Source organism: Syngnathus acus, chromosome 13, assembly GCF_901709675.1.
Source record: "Syngnathus acus chromosome 13, fSynAcu1.2, whole genome shotgun sequence".
Taxonomy (NCBI): Eukaryota; Metazoa; Chordata; class Actinopteri; order Syngnathiformes; family Syngnathidae; genus Syngnathus; species Syngnathus acus.
Window position 1 is genome coordinate 12802453 of NC_051098.1, and position 24819 is coordinate 12827271.

General features: G+C 48.3%; 1 protein-coding gene across 9 annotated transcripts in view; it reads left to right on the forward strand.

The window, feature by feature from the left end:
- tenm4 (teneurin transmembrane protein 4) overlaps positions 1 to 23121 on the forward strand; it is a 97747-nt gene extending 74626 nt beyond the window's left edge. For all 9 annotated transcript variants that reach the window (XM_037267070.1, XM_037267071.1, XM_037267073.1 and 6 more), the window contains 9 exons: positions 685 to 917; positions 1783 to 1937; positions 5188 to 6065; positions 8353 to 8525; positions 11592 to 11827; positions 13911 to 14207; positions 14707 to 16321; positions 18657 to 18799; positions 20480 to 23121. In XM_037267070.1, the coding sequence (XP_037122965.1) occupies positions 685 to 917; positions 1783 to 1937; positions 5188 to 6065; positions 8353 to 8525; positions 11592 to 11827; positions 13911 to 14207; positions 14707 to 16321; positions 18657 to 18799; positions 20480 to 21238 (4489 nt within the window). In that variant the 3' untranslated portion in view covers positions 21239 to 23121. The remainder of the gene's footprint in view (positions 1 to 684; positions 918 to 1782; positions 1938 to 5187; positions 6066 to 8352; positions 8526 to 11591; positions 11828 to 13910; positions 14208 to 14706; positions 16322 to 18656; positions 18800 to 20479) is intronic.
- The last annotated feature ends 1698 nt before the right edge of the window (positions 23122 to 24819 follow it).

Consider the following 24819-nt stretch of genomic DNA (forward strand, 5'->3'; position numbering starts at 1 on the left):
CTAAAATACACCCACGTTGGTGTTTTTAAGAGCGCACATCAGGACAAAATAGCTCGCAAACTGCCTTGGCTCAGCTTTACTCTTTGATCCAGTAAGTATTTTCAAATATGATCCCTAAACTAATTCAAATTTACCTTGCAACATTACCCAGAAAAAAAAAAAGACTCGCCGTGACAACCCAGACTAAACTTAGCTCCTTTCCGAAAAATTAAATCTGCAACTTGTGCCATTTCAGAAAAAGTGCAAACGTTGCCATTAGGTGATTTTTGGGGTGAATAGCTGGGGGATGGAAAAAAAAAAGCTAACAATTGCTTTGTGTGCGGATTCGTCCAAATAAGTGAAAAGAAGGGACAAGGGAGTTGACTTTTTGCAATGGCCGCAACTGGGTTGCTTACACAGCGTTGTCATTTCAATATCACGGCAAAATTACGGGTCAGACAAAGTGCCATCATTAGCATTTCTCTCCAGTGGACGCTGCTACGCTTTGTGTGCCATTCGAACAATTTGCCAGCTGTGAGATCTTCTGCACGCTCTTCTCATAAACTATTGTGGATTTCCAACTAAGATGCCTGAATTGTTTTCTTTTTTTTGCTTTCCGTTAATCATATTTTCTTTTCATTTCCCCTTCAATGAATTCAAACGGCTCTTTCGACTCCATTTGAATTGTGTTTTTGTCGACCTCAGCAACAGCCCGGCCCACAAGTACTACCTGGCCAGCAGCCCGGTGAACGGCGCCGTGTACCTGTCGGACACCAGCAGCCGCAAGGTGTTCAAGGTGAAGTCGCTCAACGCGCCCAAGGACGTGGCCAAAAACCTGGAGGTGGTGGCGGGAACCGGAGACCAGTGTCTGCCCTACGACGATGCACGCTGCGGGGACGGGGGCAAGGCTGCCGAGGCCACGCTTACAAACCCCAGAGGTGAGTCCTGGCACCTTTGCATATGTCACATGCTAACACTTAGCATGTGTGCTACCTTGTGTGTGTCTTTACTATATATATTATTTTATTTACATTTAAAAGAAATCATATGCTTCCCTTACATCCCTTAGCCCCTGTCACATGCTAATAGTTAGCATGTGTGCCAGCGTGTATGTGGTTTTATATATATATATATATTTTTTTATTTACATTTGAAAGAAATAATATGCACATCCCTTAGCCCCTCTCCCATATGTCCCATTTTAGCATTGCTTTGGATGCAAAAAAAAAAAAATGGTGAAACATTCTCATCAATTCTTTCACCCTGTTAGCATCACCGGTGTAAATTATTTTAAGATGTCATTATTTTGATTATTTTCTTGCGCTCCCCAGCGTCATCTTTTTTCCCCTTAGTTCTCTATATTTGGACGAGGCGTTGAGTTATTTGATCACACGCTCGCGCACCTTTTGTTCTCCGCCGGCATGACAGTGTGATTCATACGTGTGGAAATTTTGCTTGAAGAGAAGTGTTAAAAACACACACTCACACACAAAGGTTCCTTTTGTCGCCAACGCTGAAATATTGTGACAGGCTCTGAATATATAGAAGTAACCACACACATGCAAAACAAAGCTGGATGCAAACGTCAGGTGCTCATTTCTGGCGATCTGTGGTCCAAGCATATTTCGAGAGGGACCAGTGCCCCGGCAACCCCCCCTCTAGCTCTGCCAGTGGTTATAATGTGTAATGTGTAAAAACAAACAAAAAAGATGCCCAATATTCTCCTATTTTAAAAGAGCTTGATGGCCCTTGTGACACGTCAAGATGTTTGCTGACGACTGCGCTTCATTTTTTTTTTTTAAGGCATCACGGTGGATAAGTACGGCATAATCTTCTTTGTGGATGGAACTATGATTCGCCGGGTGGACCAGAACGGAGTCATCTCCACCCTCCTGGGCTTCAACGACCTGACCTCCGCTCGACCCCTCAGCTGCGACTCCGTCATGGACATTGCTCAGGTAGCGTCCCGCCCCGCCCGGCCCCGCCCTCCCCACCACCTAGCCATCCGAGCAGAATTAAGCAAGGATGCGCGTTGACCTTTTGCCGTAGGCAGTGTGCAGCGGATGAGCTTGAACTTTAACCCCCCGCGGACTCTCGATCCACGCGTCCACTGAGGCACGAGCACATATGGAGCGCACATACACGCTCTCTTAAAACCACCCCGGGCAAGGACACCCGAGTGCTAGAAAAGAGCGGATAGAAAACTGAAATGAGGGGGTTGCGCAAGTGTGCACACCCGCTTGCAGACGCGATGTGGCTGTGTTGAGAATGAAGGTAAAGACATTGAAACGGGAGTCAGCGCAGCATTTCAAGTGCCTCCCGTGAAGCGGCTTCAGGTTCAGAGGCCTTTTCTGACATTGTTTTGTTTTCGCACAGAACGGGAAGCTTTGAAGCTAACGGCAACATTAAAGGAACGCTACTCTCTACCATATGACTTTGAATTTGGGCCAATTATAAGCTCTGATTTTGAGAGACAGAGCGTTCAATATATAATTTTAGAACAAAAGGCCTCACATGACAGGAACCAAATCCTTTTTATTTTTTTCTTCTTTTTATTAGAGAACAAATGTGGTTTAATTTTCTTTCTCTGCTTCACTACTGCCATCACACTCGAGATTGTTTCTTGTTCTGTGGTTAGCGTCACCGTTCTCCTCTTTGCTGTCCTCAGCGATGGTGAGACAAATAAAAAAAAAAGCCAAAGAAAAAGCAGAAAGATGACAGAGACTCCGCAACCATGACAAACGGCCAGCGAGGCCCGTTGAAAAAACGCTCAGTCGCTAAAAAGCATTCATTAAAAATTCATGCGCGCGGCTTCCAACACTCGGCAAGCCCTCACTTAACATCAGCGTTTCTCTGGAGGAGTCTCCATCATCATTAACTCCACCTCCGCGGGATGATGTTGATGTCAGCCTGACTTCTTGAGTGATGGCTGAACGAGACGGCATCGTATCATATCGAATCTTATTTGCGGCGCAACGATTATCCGATTCATCACGGATATCAAATTAATTCAAAACTAATTTGATAATTTTGTGTTGTTCAATTTAAAATTGTACAAAAATAGCCTGACTGGATGATAAATACGTGTGGGATTGCTGTGAGGGCGATTGCCTCTGGTGTCCGCGAGGTTTTTTTGGACCTGACGAGCCCGCTCAAGCGTCTTACACTTCTTCAAACTGCTCTGGGCTTCTCCTTTAAAGTTCTTAAAAGGTGCTTTGGCGGGCCTCCCGCCAAGTTCAGCCTTTAAGCGGAGGCAAATGGAACGGTATTTACAGCTTCCGCGCCAGCGTTGACGTTAGATTTACTCTCAGACGAGGACTTGAAATGATGACATTTCTCTCGTCTGCCAGCGGACCTCATGCTGCTGCCAGGAAAGAGGGGACGTGATTGCTTCTTGACTGTGTCCTGGGGTAAAAACAGGCAAAAAAAGATTGTTTGCTGTGAGATGTTTTGTGTAGCTGCCATGGTTTTTTTTGACAGTCACAAACTAGGCAAAAAAAAATTGTTTGCTGCGACATGTTTTTTTGTAGTTGGCATGTTTTTTTTTTTTGGTAGTCACATCTGTGTAAATCTTTATTTTCCAAATGCCAAATTTTTGTTACTGTAACTTAGTTACTACAAAGCTATTTTTAGCCAAGCACTTGCCACTTTTTAAACTTGGGGACTGGATTTTGACTGAAGTCATGTGACACGCGGGTTACATCATACATGACAGCAGCTCTGTGAAACCCCTTCTCAAAGTGGCATTAAGAACCTCCTCACTCCGGGCCTCATGTAATATTTAACCGGCAGTGTTGACAAGAAATTGGTTTTAAGGAATTCAAAGTCCTCCCCCACTACTTCCCCTCGTGTGCTTTTTTGCAAATGCATTTTCTGAACGCCGCCAGGCCCGTCGAGATGGTATGCAGCCCGCCCGCGGCTACGCTTCATGATGGGGAACCCCCTCCCCTCCCTTTTGAGGGCTTTTTCAATCAAAAGCAGACAAGTGCGCCACTCCAAAAGAGTGCCAAGAGATTCAAAAGCGTGACCAATAACGCCGGCGAGTCAGAGATGCCATTTTTTATGTCGTCCACTCCCCCGTTGGCCGTCAAATGATGAAATTGGCTTAAAGAGCGTGAGGAGATAAAGGTGGAATATGGGTGGCAATCTTCTACTTGAAAGCGGATAACAAGCTCTCGGGTGTATTGAGGGAGGGCTGTTGCGCTGCATGTGATGTCATCGAAGGACTTCAAAGAAAAACATAATTTGCGTATTTTCTGTAAGCACATGCAACATGCTGCCTCGTGGAAATGCAAAATAGTCTCCGGCAACATTTAGTTGACATTACAATTTGTTTTTTCCCTCCAGATTCAATCCATATTTTTATATAGCATGGTATATGGTCATGTGATGCCGTCAGCTTCCATTTTTGTTTCTATGGTTATTTGCCCCGGTGGAACATTTCCCATAAATCTGCTTGACGCAAAATCACGTTCATTAACGCTTTTGTCTCATCGTTTGCAGAAAAGAAAACTTTTAATCAATGTGTTATTCAAATGTGCCTCTTGACGTGCGCTAAAGAAGACATTGAGCGACGAGCCTGCTGCATTGTCCGCGCCACAATGGAGCTTAAATGGGAAGGCCCGAGGCCTTCCCATGGCGACAGAATTAATTGTCCGCCTCGAATAAAACGCTAGAGGTGAGGAGAAGGCGGCGTTTCCGCCTCTTTTAAAAAATGTCCGCCGCGCTTTATCTGATCCTCAACGCTGCCCTTTTTTCACCTGCGATGGATTCCTATCTTTGGATCATACTATACAAAAAGCGTGCTTCCGCTTTTAACACGACACTTGGCACTGCTTTCGTCCTTATCAAATGATTACGTCCCCCCCCCCCCTCCCGAAAATGGAAACTGCGAGATAACTCATTTTTTTTCACTTATTGTTCCCTTGATGCTTCGCTATCCCTCCAATACATCAAACCTTGTTTCCATCAAGCTTGGTTGTATTTTTGTCGTCGTTCAAAAAATGGAAACTTAGATTTGATAATAACTGTAAAAGGGGGCATCTTAGATCACAAGAAATGCAAAGAGGAGCATTTTTTAGCTAATAGCAGAGAATGGTTTTCTTGCTAATAGCCTAACTAACGCGGTTATCGCCATCCCACTGTTTATTAGATCTAAATTGTAAATTGTTTTTCTGTATGTTGATGTCGTTTTTTCCCCCTTTGCAGGTTCGTCTGGAGTGGCCAACAGACCTGGCGGCGAGCCCGCTGGACAACTCACTGTACGTCCTGGACAACAACGTGGTGCTCCAGATCTCGGAGAACCACCAAGTGCGCATCGTGGCGGGCCGGCCCATGCACTGCCAAGTTCCCGGCATCGACCACTTCCTCATGAGCAAGGTGGCCGTCCACGCCACCCTGGAGTCGGCCAACGCGTTGGCCGTGTCCCACACCGGCGTGCTGTACATCGCCGAGTCGGACGAGAAGAAGATCAACCGGGTGCGGCGCGTGTCCACCGACGGCGAGATCTCCCCGGTGGCGGGGGCGCCCAGCGGCTGCGACTGCAAGAACGACGCCAACTGCGACTGCTACTTGGGCGACGACGGCTACGCCAAGGACGCCAAGCTCAACGCGCCGTCCTCCTTGGCGGTGTGCCCGGACGGCGAGCTTTACATCGCCGACCTGGGCAACATTCGCATCCGCTACGTACGCCAGAACAAGCCTTACCTGAGCCCGCTCAACATGTACGAGGTGTCGTCGCCCATCGACGACGAGCTCTACCTGTTTGACGCCAACGGCAGCCACGTGTTCACCCAGAGTCTGACCACGGGCGACCACCTCTACAACCTGACCTACACGGGGGCGGGCGACCTCGCCGCCATCACGGACAAGAATAAGAACGTGGTGACCATCAGACGGGACACCACCGGGATGCCCTTGTGGATCATGACGCCCGACGGCCAGACCTTTTGGTTCACCATGGGCACCAACAACGCTCTGAAAAGCGTGGCGGCGCAAGGCCAGGTGCTCGCCGTCATGACCTATCACGGCAGCTCCGGCCTGCTCGCGACCAAGACCAATGACAACGGGTGGACCACCTTCTTTGAGTGAGTAGCTTTAGCGCAAAGGTTAGCCACGGCGAGTCGACCTCCTGTCGGAGCCGTGAATGTCGTCAGTACAGACGTAATCCCATTTGTGTTATCGTCTAAAACAGGATTAGCTGTTCTGGCATGTAATGACACGCCGTATATGCTCAGCGCAGTTGCCAAGGGGCGCATTTGAGCGCAGGATTCCGTTTTGCCGCCACTTCCGGGAGGCGGTCTGTCCCGTCTTTCTAAAAAAAGGGGGGGGAGTGCGATGAAGCGGACGGCGCCGATCAGACATCTGTTTCACCTCGCCGGAGGAATAGACGGGCCCGATGCATCATCAGACGCTCGCTTTCATCCGAGCTAACACTCATCACCTGTCTTTGATTGGCTCTGCGCGTCGCTTAAGTAGATTCGAATCAGCGCGGCGTGAGCGGATCGGTCCTGGTGCATCTGCGCCGTCCCGTGAGGGCGCTGGCCCCGCATTTGATTTTTTACACCGCACAGATGGGCTCGCTCGTTTGTAAATGAAGCAAGAAAAATTGGGAAAAAAATTGAAATGTTTACTCGTTCGCTGCCGAGGTTTTGCGTATTGTCAGCCATTTTAGAGCAATTATTTTAGCGCCAATTTTTTATGATTGTTTTTTTGAGAGCTTTCTCGAAAAGTCCCAGCACGCTCCATTATCATTTAACAACATCTTTAAAGTGAGTTTTTTTCATTTGTTTTTTCTGTGTCGTGTTTCGAAAAGGTATAGCAGGCGTCGTCCTTCAGGCTACTGTGATCCATGAATAAATTAGCTTTTAATCATGTTCCATAGACACCACAGGCGACTTTCTACTCAATTCAATCACTGGCCGCTTTGTTATTAATATAATCCATGAATTGCATGATGTCATCTTCCCAAGACAATTGCAATTTGTAGTAAGGAAAGCTTTTTAATTGGCACCAGGTCACTTCAAGCTATGCGGCCAATGTTCCATTTGCGGGTGAAATTTACGTACCTGTGCCAGCCCGCTCATCAATGTTTCATCTCAGCCAATAACGACTGTTTGTTTTCTTTCCGTAATTAGCTTTGAAGGTCACTCCGTCCCCCTCGGGCGGCTGCGGCGGGGGTTGTCAGAATCGAATTGTTGTCCCTAAACTTTCGTCTTTAAGATTTCTGTTGTTCGGAAACCACACCCCAAAAAAAAGGACAAATGGGCGACGGCCTCATAGCAAAGAAACAACAAAAAATAAATTTGCTGTGGCCATTGTTGCGGCGTCTTGCCGAGGTGGTCACATGACTGCTGGCCTCTTCTTATTGTTTCCACTGTCTTCACTCGGACGCATCCTGACATTCTCCACTCCGCATGGCACTCGAGTTAGCGATTAGCGGCTATGCCGGGAGGACGGCGAGGCGCAATGTCCAGTCTATTATTATTGGGGACAACACCCCCCCCCCCCCCCCCCCCCCCACCCTCTCTGTTTCTACGCGAAAGGTCACGGAACTGGCGTGTGAGACAGATGTGATGCAATATGAAGGGACTCGTGGGCATCTGAGGGGAAAGGCCCCTCCCCTCCTTGACCACAAAAAGCAGCTGAGTCTATTTCGAGTTCAGGGGACAAAATACAAATCGCAACAAATCAAATAATAATCACCACATGAATTGATGATGATAAAAATTGGAGTGGAGGTGTGTCCTTTACTTCAAAATGTGAGATGGGGGCGGAGGTCTTCAGCTACAAACGACTTTAGCATTTAGCTTGATTGGAAGAGGAAGACTAAACTGCTCCCGTAGTGCAGCTCGGCTCGGATTACTTTTATCTCCGGGAGATGATTCCTCTCCCGCTCTTCCTGTCCATATTGGATATTTGAGATGGCAAGCGCTGAGGAAATAAAGCAGCACCCGCCAACCTCATTTATGAGCGAGCGGCTTCGCTGTGGCAGGCGGCAACATGCAAAGAGGGCTTCCTTTTCAATCGCTATTCAGTGAGCGTGAGCACTCCTCGGCGCGGTGACAGCTTTCAAATTGTTTCGCCGCCGACGTGACGCGGGCAGCCGGATGAAACAATCTGGCCTTGTCGTGTCGTCGCGTGTCATAAACGTGACTGCCGATTAATGAAATGAGGCAATACGCCGCTCGTCTGTTAAGCCGCTAACGGCGCTTCATCTTTTTTTCTGACAGCTTTCAGCCAGGTGAACTGTTTTTTACGATTGCTGAAAAACGTGGGGATCCCCAAGTCGGCTGTGTCCACACCCACAACAGCGGACAACTCCCTTTTTAATTTCTTTTGTTTTTTACCCATTTTTTAATCTTGTTTGTGCAGGTATGACAGTTTTGGCCGCCTAACCAACGTGACTTACCCGACGGGCCGGGTGAGCAGCTACCGCGCCGACGCTGACGGCGCCATCCGCGTCCAGGTGGAGGGCGCCGCCAAGGAAGACGTGACGGTCACCACCAACCTGTCGGCCTCGGGCACCTTCTACACGCTCATGCAAGGTGTCGTTTTCTTTGCTTTTGCTAACAAACATGTCAAGCAGTGACTTTGACGCTAATCTTTGGCGGCACCTTGAACATCTGAAAGATGATTTTTATTTATTCTGTAATTTAAGATAATTCGACATTTATCAATGACTTTTGATTTCAAAATAATAACCTGTCTCGTTTTCCAACACCTCACCACATTTTGCTCGGCTACATCTTGATGAAAGGAAAAGTGCGCCGGGCTACAAGGCAGCTCGTCCGCGCTTATCGATTATGTGTCACGTCACACAATGGCAGCCATGCATACGAGATGCTGCGGCTTTGCTCACCACTCCAATTTGTGTCGTGGCGCGTTCTGACGTCCTCCTTTGTGCCCGACTACTTTATCGATCGCCTGTTGATGGCGCTGAACTTTTTTGGGACAAAGACTAGCCCCCTCCCGCCATCCGTCCACGCTCCCCCGACTTCTTTCACGGATGAAATTGGAGGCGTTCAGCTCTGGTTTCTTACTCCCCCGTCGTCCCATCCGCCGGTCACATCCGTGTCATGACCTTGTCTCGGACATCTGTTCACCAGCCCATCGGCGCCAGCAACCCGGTCCGCTAATTAATTGACTACGTGGCGCAGGGATAGCCAAGTGCTCACACTCTGTGCTGATCTCGAAGTCCAGATACTTGTGTCAAAACAGACTGCTAAAAGAAAAGTAAAAAAATAGTGATTCGACGCTTAAATAGAAGTAAGCAAAGAAACGTTTCAGTAAAGACTCTATGTTCAAATTAAGGGAATTCAAAGGATTTTTTTATTGGGTCTCCTGGCTCACGCTTCAAAACGGGAAACATGTAAGAGGAGGAGCTCGCCCTAAAAAAAGAGGGCAGCTTTAAATCACCACAACTGGCAAAACAGTCAAACAAGAAAAAGGAGGGCAACTTTCAATCGTGTTTTATAATGTAGAGTCACACTTTGTTCAGTCTGGGAAAAAAAAAAAAACATGTATTTTTTTTCTCAGTTCTCATTATAAATTAGTTTTTTGTTGTGCTTTAACAGTGGTGCAACGTTGCAAAGTCGCTGTCAGTGTGGTCCGTCACGTCGCCGTCGCAAATATTGGGTAGCGGCTTTAATTACAAGGCTGCTCGGGCTGCGGCGTCCGCCATATCCGATGCTCCCATTTAATCAGAAGGGGCCGTACTAAAGCTGTCACGGCGCCTTGCTTACTGCCGCGTACCGCCCACCTCAAGCCCTGCGGCAATATTGGATTTAATTCAACCGACTTTGCTCAAGTTCCTTGCTCTCAAACAGCTCATGAATCCTCATGTTGGAAAATTCACCAAATAAATCATTCTCGTAGCATGCGGGGTGCAACCGCTAGTTGTGCTTAATGGCCGTTAGTCCACCTTGAATGTCGAATTATATTTATTGATTACATTCTCATTAGCTGACTCATCTTTACATTTGTAAGGCAGTTGCAAAGTTTCAGACCACGACACGATAATTTTGGCTAAAATAGCAAATCATCAAGCCGAGCAGCATGTTGGAATGTGCGCTGATGCTGCAATCAGAGAAAATCGGCAAAGAAAGTAGGAAAGAGACCAACATGTCTCTTGCTAACATATGCAATTATGGACGCCCGCATCGCTGCCGACATTACTGTCAATCATTATAAAGAGGGTTATTATCTGCATCAAATGTTCTAAATATGCTCTCAATTATACCTGCACTAAGGAATTCAAACACTATCCAACCTTTAATGTGATTTTAAAAATGTCAATCCCCTTTCAAAGAACCACAAACGCCTTCGTATGTTAGCCGCCGCCGCTACATGTGTACTCGCGCGGCATTTCCAGCCTCGTTTGACCCCCTGCAGGCCTCATGTCGACCTTCGTGATGGAAAGAGGAAAGGGCCGACGAAAGGTCAACCTGCCACCTCCGCTCATTTCTTTCTCTTGGCAGCGCGGCCGGGAGGGGGGAAAGCATAACGCTCGCGTGCTGCACCCATTGTTTCCTGTCGACAGAGGAAGCCTTCCAGACGCTTAAATGTGTCTCGTTGACACGTGGGAATGACAAAGTTTTTTCCCCCCAGCCCTTCTATGAACTCATTAATGTTTCACAAGCCATTAGGAGATCCTTAATGAGGATAATCCACTCTATTTTTTGGGGGGGGGTTCCCTGATGAACGTACGCGAGACAAGCAGCAACATTAAGTCTGAATGTGGCGCCGCGTCGTAAACAAGGGTCGTGCTATTTATTATTTATTTGTTTTGTTTTCCGCGGGTCAGCTCAGCTCGCTCTTCCACTGACATCACGCGAGGCTGCCGCAAAAAGTTGTTAAAAAAAAGTTTATGGGCGCCGGGAAAGCCGCCGGCTATCGATCCGGGTTGGGCCGGGCGCTGCATTATTGCAGCGTTTCAGTTAAATACTGCTGCCGCTGCTAAAGGTTGTTCTTCTCTTTTTTCTTTTGCTGAGCGGCCGTTTTAGCTCATTACGCTGCGCCCCGGCTCGGATGAATATTAGATTATGTCCTCTTTCGTTAGCATTGAGATGCTCAGGTTGTCAGAGGTTGCTAAAGTAGCTACTCACACTCAAGTACAAGTACCAAAAAAAAAAAAAGGTAAAGGTCAAGATTCAACTCCGGTACTTTCAGAGGGAGTTTTGGATGTAGCCTCACTGACGAGCGCCATTCTCAAACCTCGGGCTTCAACAAAATAGCAGCGCTAGCAATACTAAATTAGCATTACCGCTGTATTCAAGTCAATGTTAGCCGTGGCTATTGTGTTGGTAGCAAGACTGCTTTAAAAAAAAAAAAAACACATACACACACAAAACATTTTCCTCAAGTATTAACTTAATGCCGGTACCAAGAAGAAGTAAAAACAAAATGTAGCAATACTAAATTAGCATTAGCGCTGTAATCAAGCCAATGTTAGCCCTGGCTATTGTGTTGGTAGCAAGAATTCTTTAAAAAAAAAAAAAAAAACACACAAAAATTTTCTTCAAGTATTAACTTAATGCCGGTACCAAGAAGAAGTCCAAAAAAAAATTTCCTCGAGCGTTAACATTGCCTTCTGTTGTTCCCTGATCTCTTAGATCAAGTGCGCAACAGCTACTTCATCGGGCTGGACGGCTCCTTGCGGCTAGCCTTGGCCAACGGCATGGAGGTGTCGCTACACACTGAGCCTCACCTGCTGGCCGGCACCGTCCACCCCACCGTCAGCAAGCGCAACATCACGTTGGCATTGGACAACGGCCTCAACCTGGTGGAGTGGAGGCAGAGGAAGGAGCTGGCTCGCGGCCAGGTCACCGTCTACGGGCGTCGGCTGCGGGTAAGAATTCGCCTTTGCCTTGCCAAAATGGAAGTGGGTGGAAGTTTTTTCAAATCTGCAGGTAAAATTGTAGGAGCTGGTTTTTTCCCCACTTTATAATGCCTTATGCAAAATGAATTCAGTCCCCAACAAACTAAAAAAAGGAAAACCCTTCTCTCAGCGTGTCGCAACAACAAACCCCAAAATACACCATGCTGCTTTTGTTTTCCTTGCCTTTGCAAGACAAGCAACAGTTCCTTTTTTTATTCCTTCTTCTTTGAATCCGGGCCGCTAATGGGGAGGTGCCACTTTGTCTGTCACTGGCTGTTCATTTAATGGCTCCGTTGTCCCTGTGGAAGTGCAAGCGTCTAATGTATGTTACAGACAACGGCCCTCGGGGGTGAGGTAGGGAAACGGGAGCAGCCTAATAGCCACCGAGCAGGCGGGGATGAGCACGGCCCGAATCATTGAGCGACCTTGAGTGGCGTGTCAAGTGATATTACGTGGGTAGCTGGGTGAGGAGTTGGGGTGGGGCGGCAGCTCAAAAAGAAAAAAGGTGCCCTCCGACTCAAATGTCCAAAATGACACGCAGAGGGATAAAGTAGTTTTGATTTTGGGTGTCGCTTGCAGTTTGCTGTGCTCCTCGAGTTGACCCTCGTTATATCGTCTCGCCCCGGCCGGCGGTTGTTTTGATTTATGGCGCAGAGGCGCCGCGCCTCTGTTTGCTCTCGCAGGGTGACCATGTTGTCCAATGTGCTGCGATGGGGGGGAAAAAATACAGACACCGACAATGCAGCTTATTTTTTTTGTATTATCAAATCATGACACTTGCGTTGTCGCGCGAGGCAGTCTGAACAGAAAAAAAAAAAAGAATGACTTCTTCTAATGTATTTTATATTCAAATGATTTGTTTTTTTCGGCTCCGCTCCACTACCCGGGCCTCCCTTCTTGTTTTCCTCCATTTGCTGAATGATGATAGAAGACAACAGCACAATATCCTGGAGGAGACTTTTTGAAATGCGTAAACGGCCTTGTGCAGATTCCCCCCTTGCTTCATAGTCGATTTCTTCCTGACTCGATGCGGTTTGAAAAAGATCTCGCCAGTGAGTTTTTCCCCCGTCGTCCCCCAGGACACTCGAGTCTGTGCTCAAAAGAGTTTTTCTTTCAGCCCGGTGAACCTTTGACGGAGCACGTCCTGACATCACAACATTTTATGTGCAGATTCTTTCCCCGGTCCATTTCCTACAAGTTCAAATGTCTTTGGACAGATACCATTAACCTGTACAAACGTGAGCGCTTTGGGATTACCGTCGAGTCCTGTAAGGACAAAAATCGATGTATGTAAGGAATTGTTTTTTTTATTGTGTTGTTGCTGCTGCTGTAGGAAAACTGAAAAAATAGTTTTCAAACTGCAAATAGGCTGACTTGTTGGTTGTGCATCTTTTTTTTGTAAATTTGTTATTATTTTAAGAGAATCTAATTTTAAGTCGGATAAAGTGGCCAAGCTTGCCAAAGTGTTGCTTTCTCAGCGTAAAGTAAGCCTCTCAATTAGTATCAGTGACAGTAATTGCCTTTGGTGTAATTGTCCCTTCACAGATGAGAGACCTTAGCCGGCTTTTGTCGGGGGAGATTGAAAAGTACCCCCCCCCCCCTAAAAAAAAAGAAAACCTTTAAGAGTAGCACCCCGATCATTGGCGCGTGCCTTAAAAGAGACATTTGAAGCAAATGGGCAAGCTGGGATGGTTCCAGAAGGTAGCGTGCGAAAGGTGGGAGCCACGGATCAGGAACAGGATGGCCAACCTAAACGGTCACGACAGACTCTCGGCGTCTCTCTCTTGGTCTTTTCAGCTGTCATCTCGCCTTCTTGACTCCACGCCAAGCCCAACATGACCTTTCGGATTACATGCCGTCTTTCCAAATCAAACGAAAAGCTCCAAAGCACGTCGTCCTTGCCTGCTTGGTGCCAGCTTCCCAAAGATCCAAAATGAGAGTAATCAGCACCTGGCACTCGTTTGCCCGCATGCAGTCAGAATGGATTTTATGATCATTGCACCCCCCCACTCAGCCCCTTCTGATCGGACCGCCGCTTTTTTCTCCTCCGCAGGTTCACAACAGGAACTTGTTGTCTCTGGACTTTGACCGCATAACCAGGACCGAAAAGGTCTACGACGACCACCGCAAGTTTACGCTGCGCATCCACTACGACCAGGCCGGGCGACCCACGCTCTGGGCCCCGAGCAGCCGCTTGAACGGGGTCAATGTGACCTACTCGGCCGGGGGCCACGTGGCGGGCATCCAGAGAGGAACCATGTCGGTGCGCATGGAATACGACCACAAAGGCAGAATCACCTCCAAAATATTTGCCGACGGTAAATCGTGGAGCTACACTTATCTGGAGAAGGTAAGAATCGGTCGCTAAAGATTGATATTTGACATACTAGCGGCGTTATTAGCTTCCGGCATCATCAGCACATCGTGTAATTAAAACGTGTCGGAACACGTCGACGCTTTTGTCTGGCTGAAAAGGCTCGACCGGGAAAGGCTACTGTCACTTTTATTCTCGGTGGCGGCGGGGAAAAGGTGAGAAAGCGGCGCTTTTTTTGCAGCCTCGACGACGGGACGCGTTAATGGGAAGCCAGGCACCTTGACGACTGGCTTTTCCGGCTGCCATTGAAAGTGTTTAAATGGCGGGATCTTGTCGTGACAACACCTGCGAGTACAAAGGCGCTAAGTCGGGAGCCAAATGGATAATTAGCTACAACTAAAGAACATTTTCACTGCATTTCATAAAGCCGAACCTCGATTCTCAAAGAGCAAATGGTGTTTTCCGATTAGCCGCGTCATCCACGCGTCGACTAAATATCCGAAACGGAAAGCTGATCTGAAGTGTTCTCTCGCAGTCCATGGTGCTCCTGCTCTCCAGCCAGAGACAGTACATCTTTGAATTTGACAAGAACGAGCGTCTGTCGTCCGTGACCATGCCCAACGTGGCCCGCCAGAGCCTGGAGACGGCGCTGTCGGTGGGCTACTACCGAAACACGTACCGGCCCCCCGAGGGCAACGCCTCGGTGCTGCAGGACTACAGCGAGGAGGGCCAGCTGCTGCAGACCACCTACCTGGGCACGGGTCGCCGGGTCATCTACAAGTACGGCAAGCTGTCCAAGCTGCTGGAGATCCTCTACGACACCACCCGGGTGGGCTTCTCCTACGACGAGGCGGCCGGCATGCTCAAGACGGTCAACCTGCAGAGCGAGAGCTTCACGTGCACCATCCGCTACCGCCAGATCGGCCCGCTGATCGATCGGCAGATCTTCCGCTTCAGCGAAGAGGGCATGGTCAACGCCAGGTTCGACTACGTCTACGACAACAGCTTCCGCGTCACCAGCATGCAGGCGGTCATCAACGAGACGCCGCTGCCCATCGACCTGTACCGCTACGACGACGTGTCGGGCAAGGCCGAGCAGTTTGGCAAGTTTGGCGTCATCTACTACGACATCAACCAGATCATCACCACGGCGGTGATGACGCACACCAAACACTTTGACGCCTACGGTCGCGTGAAGGAGGTGCAGTACGAGATCTTCCGCTCGCTCATGTACTGGATGATGGTGCAGTACGACAACATGGGTCGCGTGGTGGCCAAGGAGCTGAAGGTGGGGCCCTACGCCAACACCACGCGCTACACCTACGAGTACGACTCGGACGGACAGCTCCAGGTGGTGTCCGTCAACGACAAGCCGCTGTGGCGCTACAGCTACGACCTCAACGGCAACCCGCATCTGCTCAGCCCGGGCAACAGCGCCCGCCTGACGCCGTTGCGCTACGATATCCGGGACCGCATAACCCGCCTGGGCGACGTCCAGTACAGGATGGACGAGGACGGTTTCCTGCGCCAGCGAGGGAACGACTACTTTGACTATAACTCGGCCGGGCTCCTGGTGAAGGTGTACAACAAAGCCAGCGGCTGGAACATCCGCTACCGCTACGACGGCCTGGGCCGGAGGGTGTCCAGCCGTAACAGCGCGGGCCACCACCTGCAGTTCTTCTACGCCGACTTGTCCAGCCCCACCCGGGTCACCCACATGTACAACCACAGCAGCTCCGAGATCACGTCGCTGTACTACGACCTGCAGGGCCACCTATTCGCCATGGAGCTGAGCAGCGGCGACGAGTTCTACGTGGCCTGCGACAACATCGGCACGCCTCTGGCCGTGTTCAGCGGCTCGGGTCACATGATCAAGCGGGTCCTCTACACGGCCTTCGGCGAGGTCTACCTGGACACCAACCCCGGGTTCCAGGTCATCATCGGCTACCAGGGCGGCCTGTACGAGCCCCTCAGCCGGCTGGTGCACATGGGCCGCAGGGACTACGACGTACTCGCCGGGCGCTGGACCACCCCCGACCACGACGTCTGGAAACGCCTCAACAGCGGCCATATAGTGCCCTTCAACCTCTACATGTTCAAGAACAACAACCCGCTCAGCAACAATGAGGAGATCAAGTGCTACATGACGGGTATGTCGCAGTTTTTATTTATTTTTCTTCATTTTTACTGAGCCTACACACATATTTTGTACACACCACCAACCAAAGAAAGACAAAAAAATCTCCAAATATGTGAATTTGCAGGTGCAATATCATCAATCACCACTAGATGGCACTTAGTTGTGCTTACAGTTGCATCTTATACAATCTTACAATGTGATTAGGCCCAATAATTTTTGGCCAGTTAACAGCCATCCAACTCTACACTTGATTTGCTGAGTCGGACGTCGCGCAACAGGCCGGGCCGTGCTTTTTAAAGTCGCACGCATTCAGTCACAAATACAGATATTTGTATTAGGCTTAAAGCTTTCATATAAATATGCGAGTAGTCACTATTTCACAGACTGCATCTGTCCTGAGGGGATTACTGTAAACAAACTTTCCAAGGCCACATTTCAATCCTCCAGGAAATATTTTTTTTATGTGAAACATTTCTCTGAGCGCATAAATTTAAACATAAGGAGCGAGCGACCTCAACTTGGTGTCCACGGGGTTGTATGTAGCGCAATATAAATAGCCATGCCGACAGATGTTAGGTGAGTCCCACCCGGGGGCGATCAATAATGCATCTACGTTTTTTATGGCGCTAAAATTACACATGTCAAGGGGAGAAGAGAGAGCCACATATCTGCAAGACTGTTTTTGCTGGCAGAGTGACACTCACTTCAGGGTAGCGGGGAGCCTCCCAGCGCCACACATTTTGCATCAACACACAAAAGATCCGCTCCGGAAATCGCTCACGAGTCATCGCCCGCTGTCGTGATGTCACCGGAGGAATTCATTTTGAATCACAAGTCGTAGATCAAGCGCTAAGGTCACCGAGAAACAAAAGGCCGCACAGAATATTTTCCCCACATCGGCCTCTTATTTACTCTTCTTTCCCCTACGTCGCCGCTTGTTTGCCCGAGGAAATGTGGCGTGCTGATAACAATTGTCGGACTAGGATGCTAATTAGCGCATTAAACGGCAGCAAATGTCACTTTGGAGCCGTTAGGTGCCGCTCTGGGCTTTAAAATCTCCCCGCCAGCAAAAACGTGCGGCTGCGTAAACTCCGTCTTTGTCTCGATTTGTTGTGTCACTGAGCCAAAGATTTTTAGGCTTATTTCCTTCCCTGTAGCAAATCATGAAAATAGAGTAAATTTTCCCATGCAAAAAGCACCGTGAAAAGCCACATAAAGAAGTGGCAACAAAATGGATTTGTCAAAAGAGTCAGCAAGTTCGCTCGTCGCAGCCGTTCGCTCGCTCGAAGCAAAACAGCAGCGCACTCGAGTGGGATGCTCGCAATTGTGTCTCTCCCCCAAATTGGTTGCGTGTGCATTGTGTTGACACACAAATGTGTCTTTTGTCGATCATAACGAGGAATCTGCCGTCCCCTATAGGAGGTACCGAGGGAAATCAATATTTTTTTTCCAGGTTTTTTTTCTTTCCCATTTTGGTCTGAATGGCTTTTGGACAGCCTCAGTTGCGATTGATGGCACTGGCATTTACATCCATTTTGTTAAATGACCAAGGTCTGCTCAAACAAATGATTTATGAAAAATAAAAAAGCATTTGTCAGGTGTCGTCCAATGTCGGCGCTAAAAGTACTCGTCCGTTGCAGTGCTAATTTTTGCGGTCAGGTTGTACTGACAAATTTGACCAAAAATGTGTCAATTTTCTTTTTTTTTTTAAATGAGAAATTCCACAAATGGCAGCACAAAGCGGGAGGACGCCAGCCGCACCTCCAACCAAGCGGCGCTATTTGAGGCGCAGATGCCTCCCGCATCTCATTAGAATACAAAATAATCCCAGAGGCTCGGCTGCTCGCAAATGACGCCATATTACGCCGTATAATTAGCTCGCTGGAGCGACGTTTGCCATCGGCGAACCGCACCCCTCCCTTCCCCGTGGCACCTGCGGGACGCGACGTGAGTCATTTCAGACAGTCTGGAGGATTTATTGCAGCTTGTGTGCTTTCACAAACAAACGATAGATAGTATGGAGTCGTTCGAAAGGAGACGTGCTGATGCATTTGATTCGCAATTCAAAAAGGCTTCCCAGGTGTCGGCGACACGCTTTCATCGAAATACCTCAAGGAGTCGGCGTCACGGCAGAATTTAGATGGGTGAGGCGCACGTTTCATTAAATATGTCGGAACGGTGCAATTACATGCTCTTCCACAAGACGGCGGAGTTTACAATACACGTGCGTTTTCATCCACCTGTTGCCATTCATTGTAGGTCAATGACGAGGAGTATCGGTACTTGGTATCGGTATCACTAAAGTCTTAAAACATGGTATCCCAAATAAAAGTTTTGTTTTGCAGATGTGAACAGCTGGCTAGTGACCTTCGGCTTCCAGCTGTACAACGTCATCCCGGGATACCGCAAACCCAGCACGGACACACTGGAGCCGTCCTACGAACTGATCCGCACGCAGATGAAGACGCAGGAGTGGGACAGCACCAAGGTGAGCCCTCTGCTCGGTTCCCATCTCCGCATCGTTAGCCGGCAATCGGCGAGCCGGGTCCCGGTCTCATCTCGGGCAATGGGGGTCGGGCTAAACAGCCCTTGTAATTGTCCTGCCATTAGGGAAAGTCACTCTCCATTCCCTCCACCACCGGCCATTGATTTCATCTCAAGTCTTACACCCTCAGCCAAGGTCTGGGAATTAGCAGACATGCTCCGATTCCCGCGCTTTAGCGAGGCCTTTAAAGTCCCTCCCCTCCTCCCTTTCCACGAGCGCCTGAATTATTGAGGAGGCCAATGTTGTCGCCCGGGCTTGGGTTGCAGCGAGACGAGCTAACGTCGCCCGTCAGATTGGTGTCGGCAGACGCCCCGGCTGCCACCTCAACTCGGTGTCATCCATTAGTGAAACAGTGATCTGACGGCCCAGCCGCAGTCAGCACGGGCACCGCGAGGAAACGAAATGTGGACACAATTGAGTCATTGGATGAGGGCATAAAATAAGATCCAGGAAGATTAGTGTCAGTTTTCCACTTAGAATATTAAAAAAAATTCAATTAAAAATTAAAAAAAAAAAAAATTCAGGAAGATTAGCGTCAGTTTTCCATTTAAAAGAAAATAGAAAACATTTTAAATTAAAAAAAGAAAAAATTTAAATAAAAGAAACTGCAATCAGAAATGACAAAAGAGGGAGGGGGAGAGGGTCCTGATGTCCACCACGCCACTGATAACATAATATGAGGAAATCTGTGTTGGAGAGCACGTATCCAAGGTGTGCAATTTCACGTTTTTGTGCACATCCAGCAAAGATAGCTTTGTGCACTCGCCCGTTGCGCAAACCTCACCCAAGCGATCTGCAAAGGCAAACGAGGAAATGGCTTTTCCAATCCAAAATCATTTGCATTTCAAATCCTTCCAGGGGAGATAGTATGTTGGGAAACGTCGTCGGCGTAGATTAGACGGAATGAATAAAGAGCCCCCACCCCACCAGCCTATTGAAAGGCATTGCCAGTATGTTCTCGCCACCGCGCAAGTCGTCTTTTAATGAGCACTCTCAAAAGCTAGCAAAGGAAAACAACTTGAATTTTGGGCTCTTTCACGATTGATTGCGAGCACGGGCACTCATGCGCAAATTAGGAAGAGAAAGACGAATAAACGGATGAATCTGTTAGTGAGAAGTGCTCTGATCGGTTCTGGCCCGGCGACGTAACGGATTCCGAATCCTCCATCCGCCGGGAAAATGAGAGTCTGCTTTCATTTACTTTTGCTCCGCTGGCCAAGCATGACGAATGTCTGTTGAGGGTCCCGAGAGACGAGGTAGTGTGCCGCATTTTGGGTCAAGCCTAGGGCTGGATTTGCACCCTCATGCTGTGCAGATGACGGTACGCTCCGGGGGGTCCGCCAGGGGAGGGGGGGCACTAACCCTTCTGCCCCGTGTGCTCACGGGACGGTCGAGCCGCTCTCATTGATAGCGCAAGACGCAAACACGGAGTGACGCGGGAGATCAGGCATGTTAGCGCTGCTTGCTGACTCATCCTCGCATCAAACCGTGGACTGGACCCAAGCTGCCATTGAAGTAGTTGACCCAAACAAGAACCAGGCACAAATTGACCAGTTTGCTTTTTTTTTCCCCCTTTGGGCTTCATCGCCAGGCAAAAGTAAAGTGCGTGTTTGTGCTTTGCAGTCGCTGCTGGGCGTTCAGTGCCAAGTGCAGAGGCAGCTGAAGGCCTTCGTGAAGCTGGAGCGCTTCGGCCAGATCTACGACGCCAAGAGCGCCGGCTGCCCGCAGGCCGAGGCCTCGGCGGCCTTCGCCTCGGCGGGCTCCGTCTTCGGCAAGGGCGTCAAGTTCGCCATCCGCGACGGCCGCATCAGCACGGACATCGTCAGCCTGGCCAACGAGGACGGGCGGCGCACGGCGGCCGTGCTCAACGACGCCTTCTACCTGCAGTCGCTGCGCTACACGGCGGCCGGCGTGGACACGCACCACTTTGTCAAGCTGGGCCCGGTGGAGGGCGACCTGGGGCTGATCGGCATGGCGGCGGGCCGGCGCACGCTGGAGAACGGCGTCAACGTGACGGTGTCGCAGGTCAACGCCGTGCTCAACGGCCGCGCCCGCCGCATCACCGACATCCAGCTGCAGTACGGCGCGCTCAGCCTCAACACGCGCTACGGCAGCAGCGTGGAGGAGGAGAAGGCGCGGCTGCTGGAGGCGGCGCGCCGGCGGGCCGTGGCGCAGGCCTGGGCCCGCGAGCGCCAGAGACTGCGCGACGGCGAGGAGGGCTCGCGCGCTTGGACCGAGGGCGAGAAGCAGCAGCTGCTGGGCTCGGGGAAGGTGCAGGGCTACGACGGCTTCTACGTGCTGTCGGCCGAGCAGTACCCCGAGCTGGCCGACAGCGTCAACAACGTCCACTTCATGAGACAAAGCGAAATGGGCCGCAGGTGACATGGACGCCGCGCTGCCCGGCCCGACGGACTCTCGCCGACGACGACGGTGGACCTCTTGCCAAAGACGCTTCGGTACGCCGCCGCCCCTTTGTGTGTGCGCGTGTGCGTGCGTGCGCAGCCTCCTTTTGAATAGAAAAACTTGACAGAAACAGTCAGTTGCACTCAACATCATTCTTTCCATTTTTAATTGGCAGTTGGCAAGAGCAAAAATGAAAAAGCGTCAAAATATTGTGATTCTGATTTTTTATCCGACAAAAAAAAAAGTGACTGCTTTTCATTCTTTAAGAGCAAAACAATGGAATTGAAAATCCATCCACCAAACCAGGCTTCATTTCAATTAGGGTTGTCACGATTATTTCATCGATTAATTGTGCGATCTGGTCAATTTTTATTCTGGATTAAGCAAAACAATTTCTTGTTTTTTTTAGCCAATTGTACTATTAATTCTGTGATTTACAAAAACCAAAACAACAAAATGTGATCTGCCGCATGAGGCCGATTTGACAAACGTAATCCGGATTGATGGATCGTGTTCCGGATTGATTGTGATGGCTGGCTGACTGATGCTCGTTACCAGCTCACATAAACCCGACCGAGCAAACATTAAAATCAATTCTGTCCTGCATCCTATTTTTCCATTTAGTATTTTTTTTTATGTCAGTCTCAAATATAAACACAAGGTCTTTTTTGTGCTGTCTAAATTAAACAAAAAAAACAACTTTAATTGTTGGAGTTTCAATGAGCCAATCAACAAGACAAAGAATGAATGAGCCGCTGATTGCCCTTGTTTTTCTTTTTCCTCCCAAGTGCGGCTACATTTTTCGGCTCACTCCATTCTGCCTTTTCTTTCAGCCAAGGAGATTTGCTCTCTTTTAATCTTTTGATCACATTGTTTCTTTCTTTTCTCTTTTGTTTTTTTTTACTTGAAACTTGTTGAGCATCGATAACGTGTCGCCAGCCTGGGCGAGGCGGCCCGTCAGTGTTTTTTTTTTTTTTTCCCTGTGGACTGCTGAATGGTCAAAAGTGCTCCGAAAAGCTCATTTAAGGGATTTGCAAGCACTTTTTCAAAAATTGTGTGTGGTTTACGTTTTTCTAAAAAAAATGCAAAGAACAAGTGCTCCTCTTTGATTTTCACCACTTACAAACACACCGGATTTCAGAAAAAAAGAGATGTGAACTTTTTGAAAACAAATGTGAACCCGCCTGCGTCCATCATTGGACTTGGCCCAAAGTGGGTCGAGTGTGTTTTCACCTCGTAACGCTGACAGTATTCCCACATGTGCTGCTTTTGCATTGGCGACACCATGAGAGAGATGCTACCTGGACAAAAGTTATGGGACGCCCCCAGCGAGGTCCATCGAGGCCCGATTGGATGAATTTGATTGGGTAGAAGGTTTGGCGTCCACTTTTGTCCAAGCAGCGCGCTTTGCCTTAACGGAACGCAGTGCACGAGAGCAGCGGGTGTTCCTGCTTGTGTTTACACTCACGTGACGACGAGGACGGTTGAAAAGGTCACAATGTGACTTGACTGCACGCCTCCCCATCTGTCCATCAAAAGCGTTGGGAATCCTTTGGTGTCCCAATTCCTTTTGTTCTGTCGTATTGATTTGTATGTTCAATGATGGCTGCACTGAGAACTGTTGTTGTTGTTTTTTTTGTCCCTCCCGCCCTGCTAAAGTTCCAGACTCATTTTGTTTGAGTTTCCAACACAGTGTTTTTTTTGTTGTTGTTTTTTTTCTCAGACTGTAAATACGATGACGAGTTAAGAAGCGCGCTGTAAATGAAAAAGATGCAAACTGTAGATACCGCTTAGAGCTACATCCTGTGTAGTCTTATGAAGGTAGAATGAGTAAAAAAAATAAAGGGAATATTTTGTGTTTATCTGCTTGTGTTGAGTTCTGTCATGGAAAATTCTATTATTTTTTTTTATATATTTTATTTTTTTCATTTTTTTATTATTATTTTTTTTTTCCTATTAACTTAATGATAATTAATCAGATCATGTTCAATAGGTGGACAAATCATGTGAATGTCAGAAACAGAGACCAAAGCTGCCTAGTAAAACTGAAGCATGCAAACTACAATGTTTTTCTTTCTGAAGTTCTCCTTCTCAACTAGACCCGTCCACTTCCCCATCTGGCTGCTGGATGAGGTGAGTAGTAACAAATGTTAATGCCAAAAACTATCATAAAAAAAAAACATTGGAAGTACTATATGTGCGCCATCTCGATGCAAAGTTCTACCGTCCCTAAAGAACTAAAAATTTTGCCACAGCGAGACAACTCTCTGTTTACGCCTGCAGGCTGGAATCATAACGCCAACAAATTCACCTTCGCCCTTGCAGAAAGCTGACGAAGGCCTGCTGGTAGGAACCAAAAATTGCAAACTTGAAGCAAAATTTGACGTTTCATTTGAAGTCTGCTGTGACAGGTGACAAAAAGAAAAAAAAAGTGATGTGCATCCCTCTTGACATTCGCTACCGTCGCGCTAATCTGGGGATTTGTAAATGGAATAAAAATTGCTCTTTATATTGATTAAAGCAACATGTAAAGCGTCATGGCTATAAATAACCTCCTTTTATCCGAATGCAATTGATATCGAAAAAGAAAATGGCCAATTTTAAAATAGATGTAATGCTCTTTAGGTCACGTCACTCAAACAATAAATAGTGCCGTAATATTATGTCGTTTTGGACCAGTAGCCGTTTTATTTGATGCATGGCAGAAGTACTCCTGCTAGTCTGGATTCTAAGCACAGATACTTGTTTTTGAGAAAAGTAAGAAAAGAAAAAGGCTTCTTTTCTTATGGGCACAGTTCACAAAAAAGCCCAAAGTGCAAATGAATGTGTAACACCTGCAGTCTCTCAAGTCGACCCGGTGTTTATTTTCCTGACAGCCAGCGATGTTTTGAACAAAAGTGAGGAGCCCACCTGTTGCCCGCTTTGCAGCAACCCTCAAAACATGAAAATGAAAAGCCTCGCACACGAGCTGCGTTTCAAGCGTCTCTGCAGTGGCGAGCGGGACGAGCTCATCTTTTAATCATCCGGAGCTCGCATTGCCGGCCCATGCAAATGATGGCGCTTAATGTTGCGGGGGGAATGCTAAAGCTATTGAGGGAGGGCAGCTAAAGTCCCCGAAGGTGCTCGCTCTCGTTTGGTGACGCGTCATTAAAAGACTCGGCGCAAATGAAAGCCAAGCGCTCGTTTTGAAAATGTCACCGTTGCGCGGGTCAGCCGTAGGTCGGCGTCGCCTCTCGTACATGCTAATGGAGTGGAAATGTGCGCTAGGAGCAGGGTTGCACAAGCTAGCTGGAAAATATAGTGAGCTGAGCTACAAATTATTCTGCGTTAAATGAAGCTGAAATGTCGCAACATGTGCTCGTGCACGGTTTCAAGCTATTACTGACAGAAAAATGTGTTGAAAGTAATAAATGGTACCGAGAAGAATGGTTCATTAAAGATACGTGGGAGGTTTCCGGAGCCTCAGCTGCACTTGTGAAGCTCAACCTGACAGGTGTGAAGGCTCAAATGTCACTTTTGTATTTTCACGTGGCTAATCTCCACCTCGGGCCTCCGTGCTT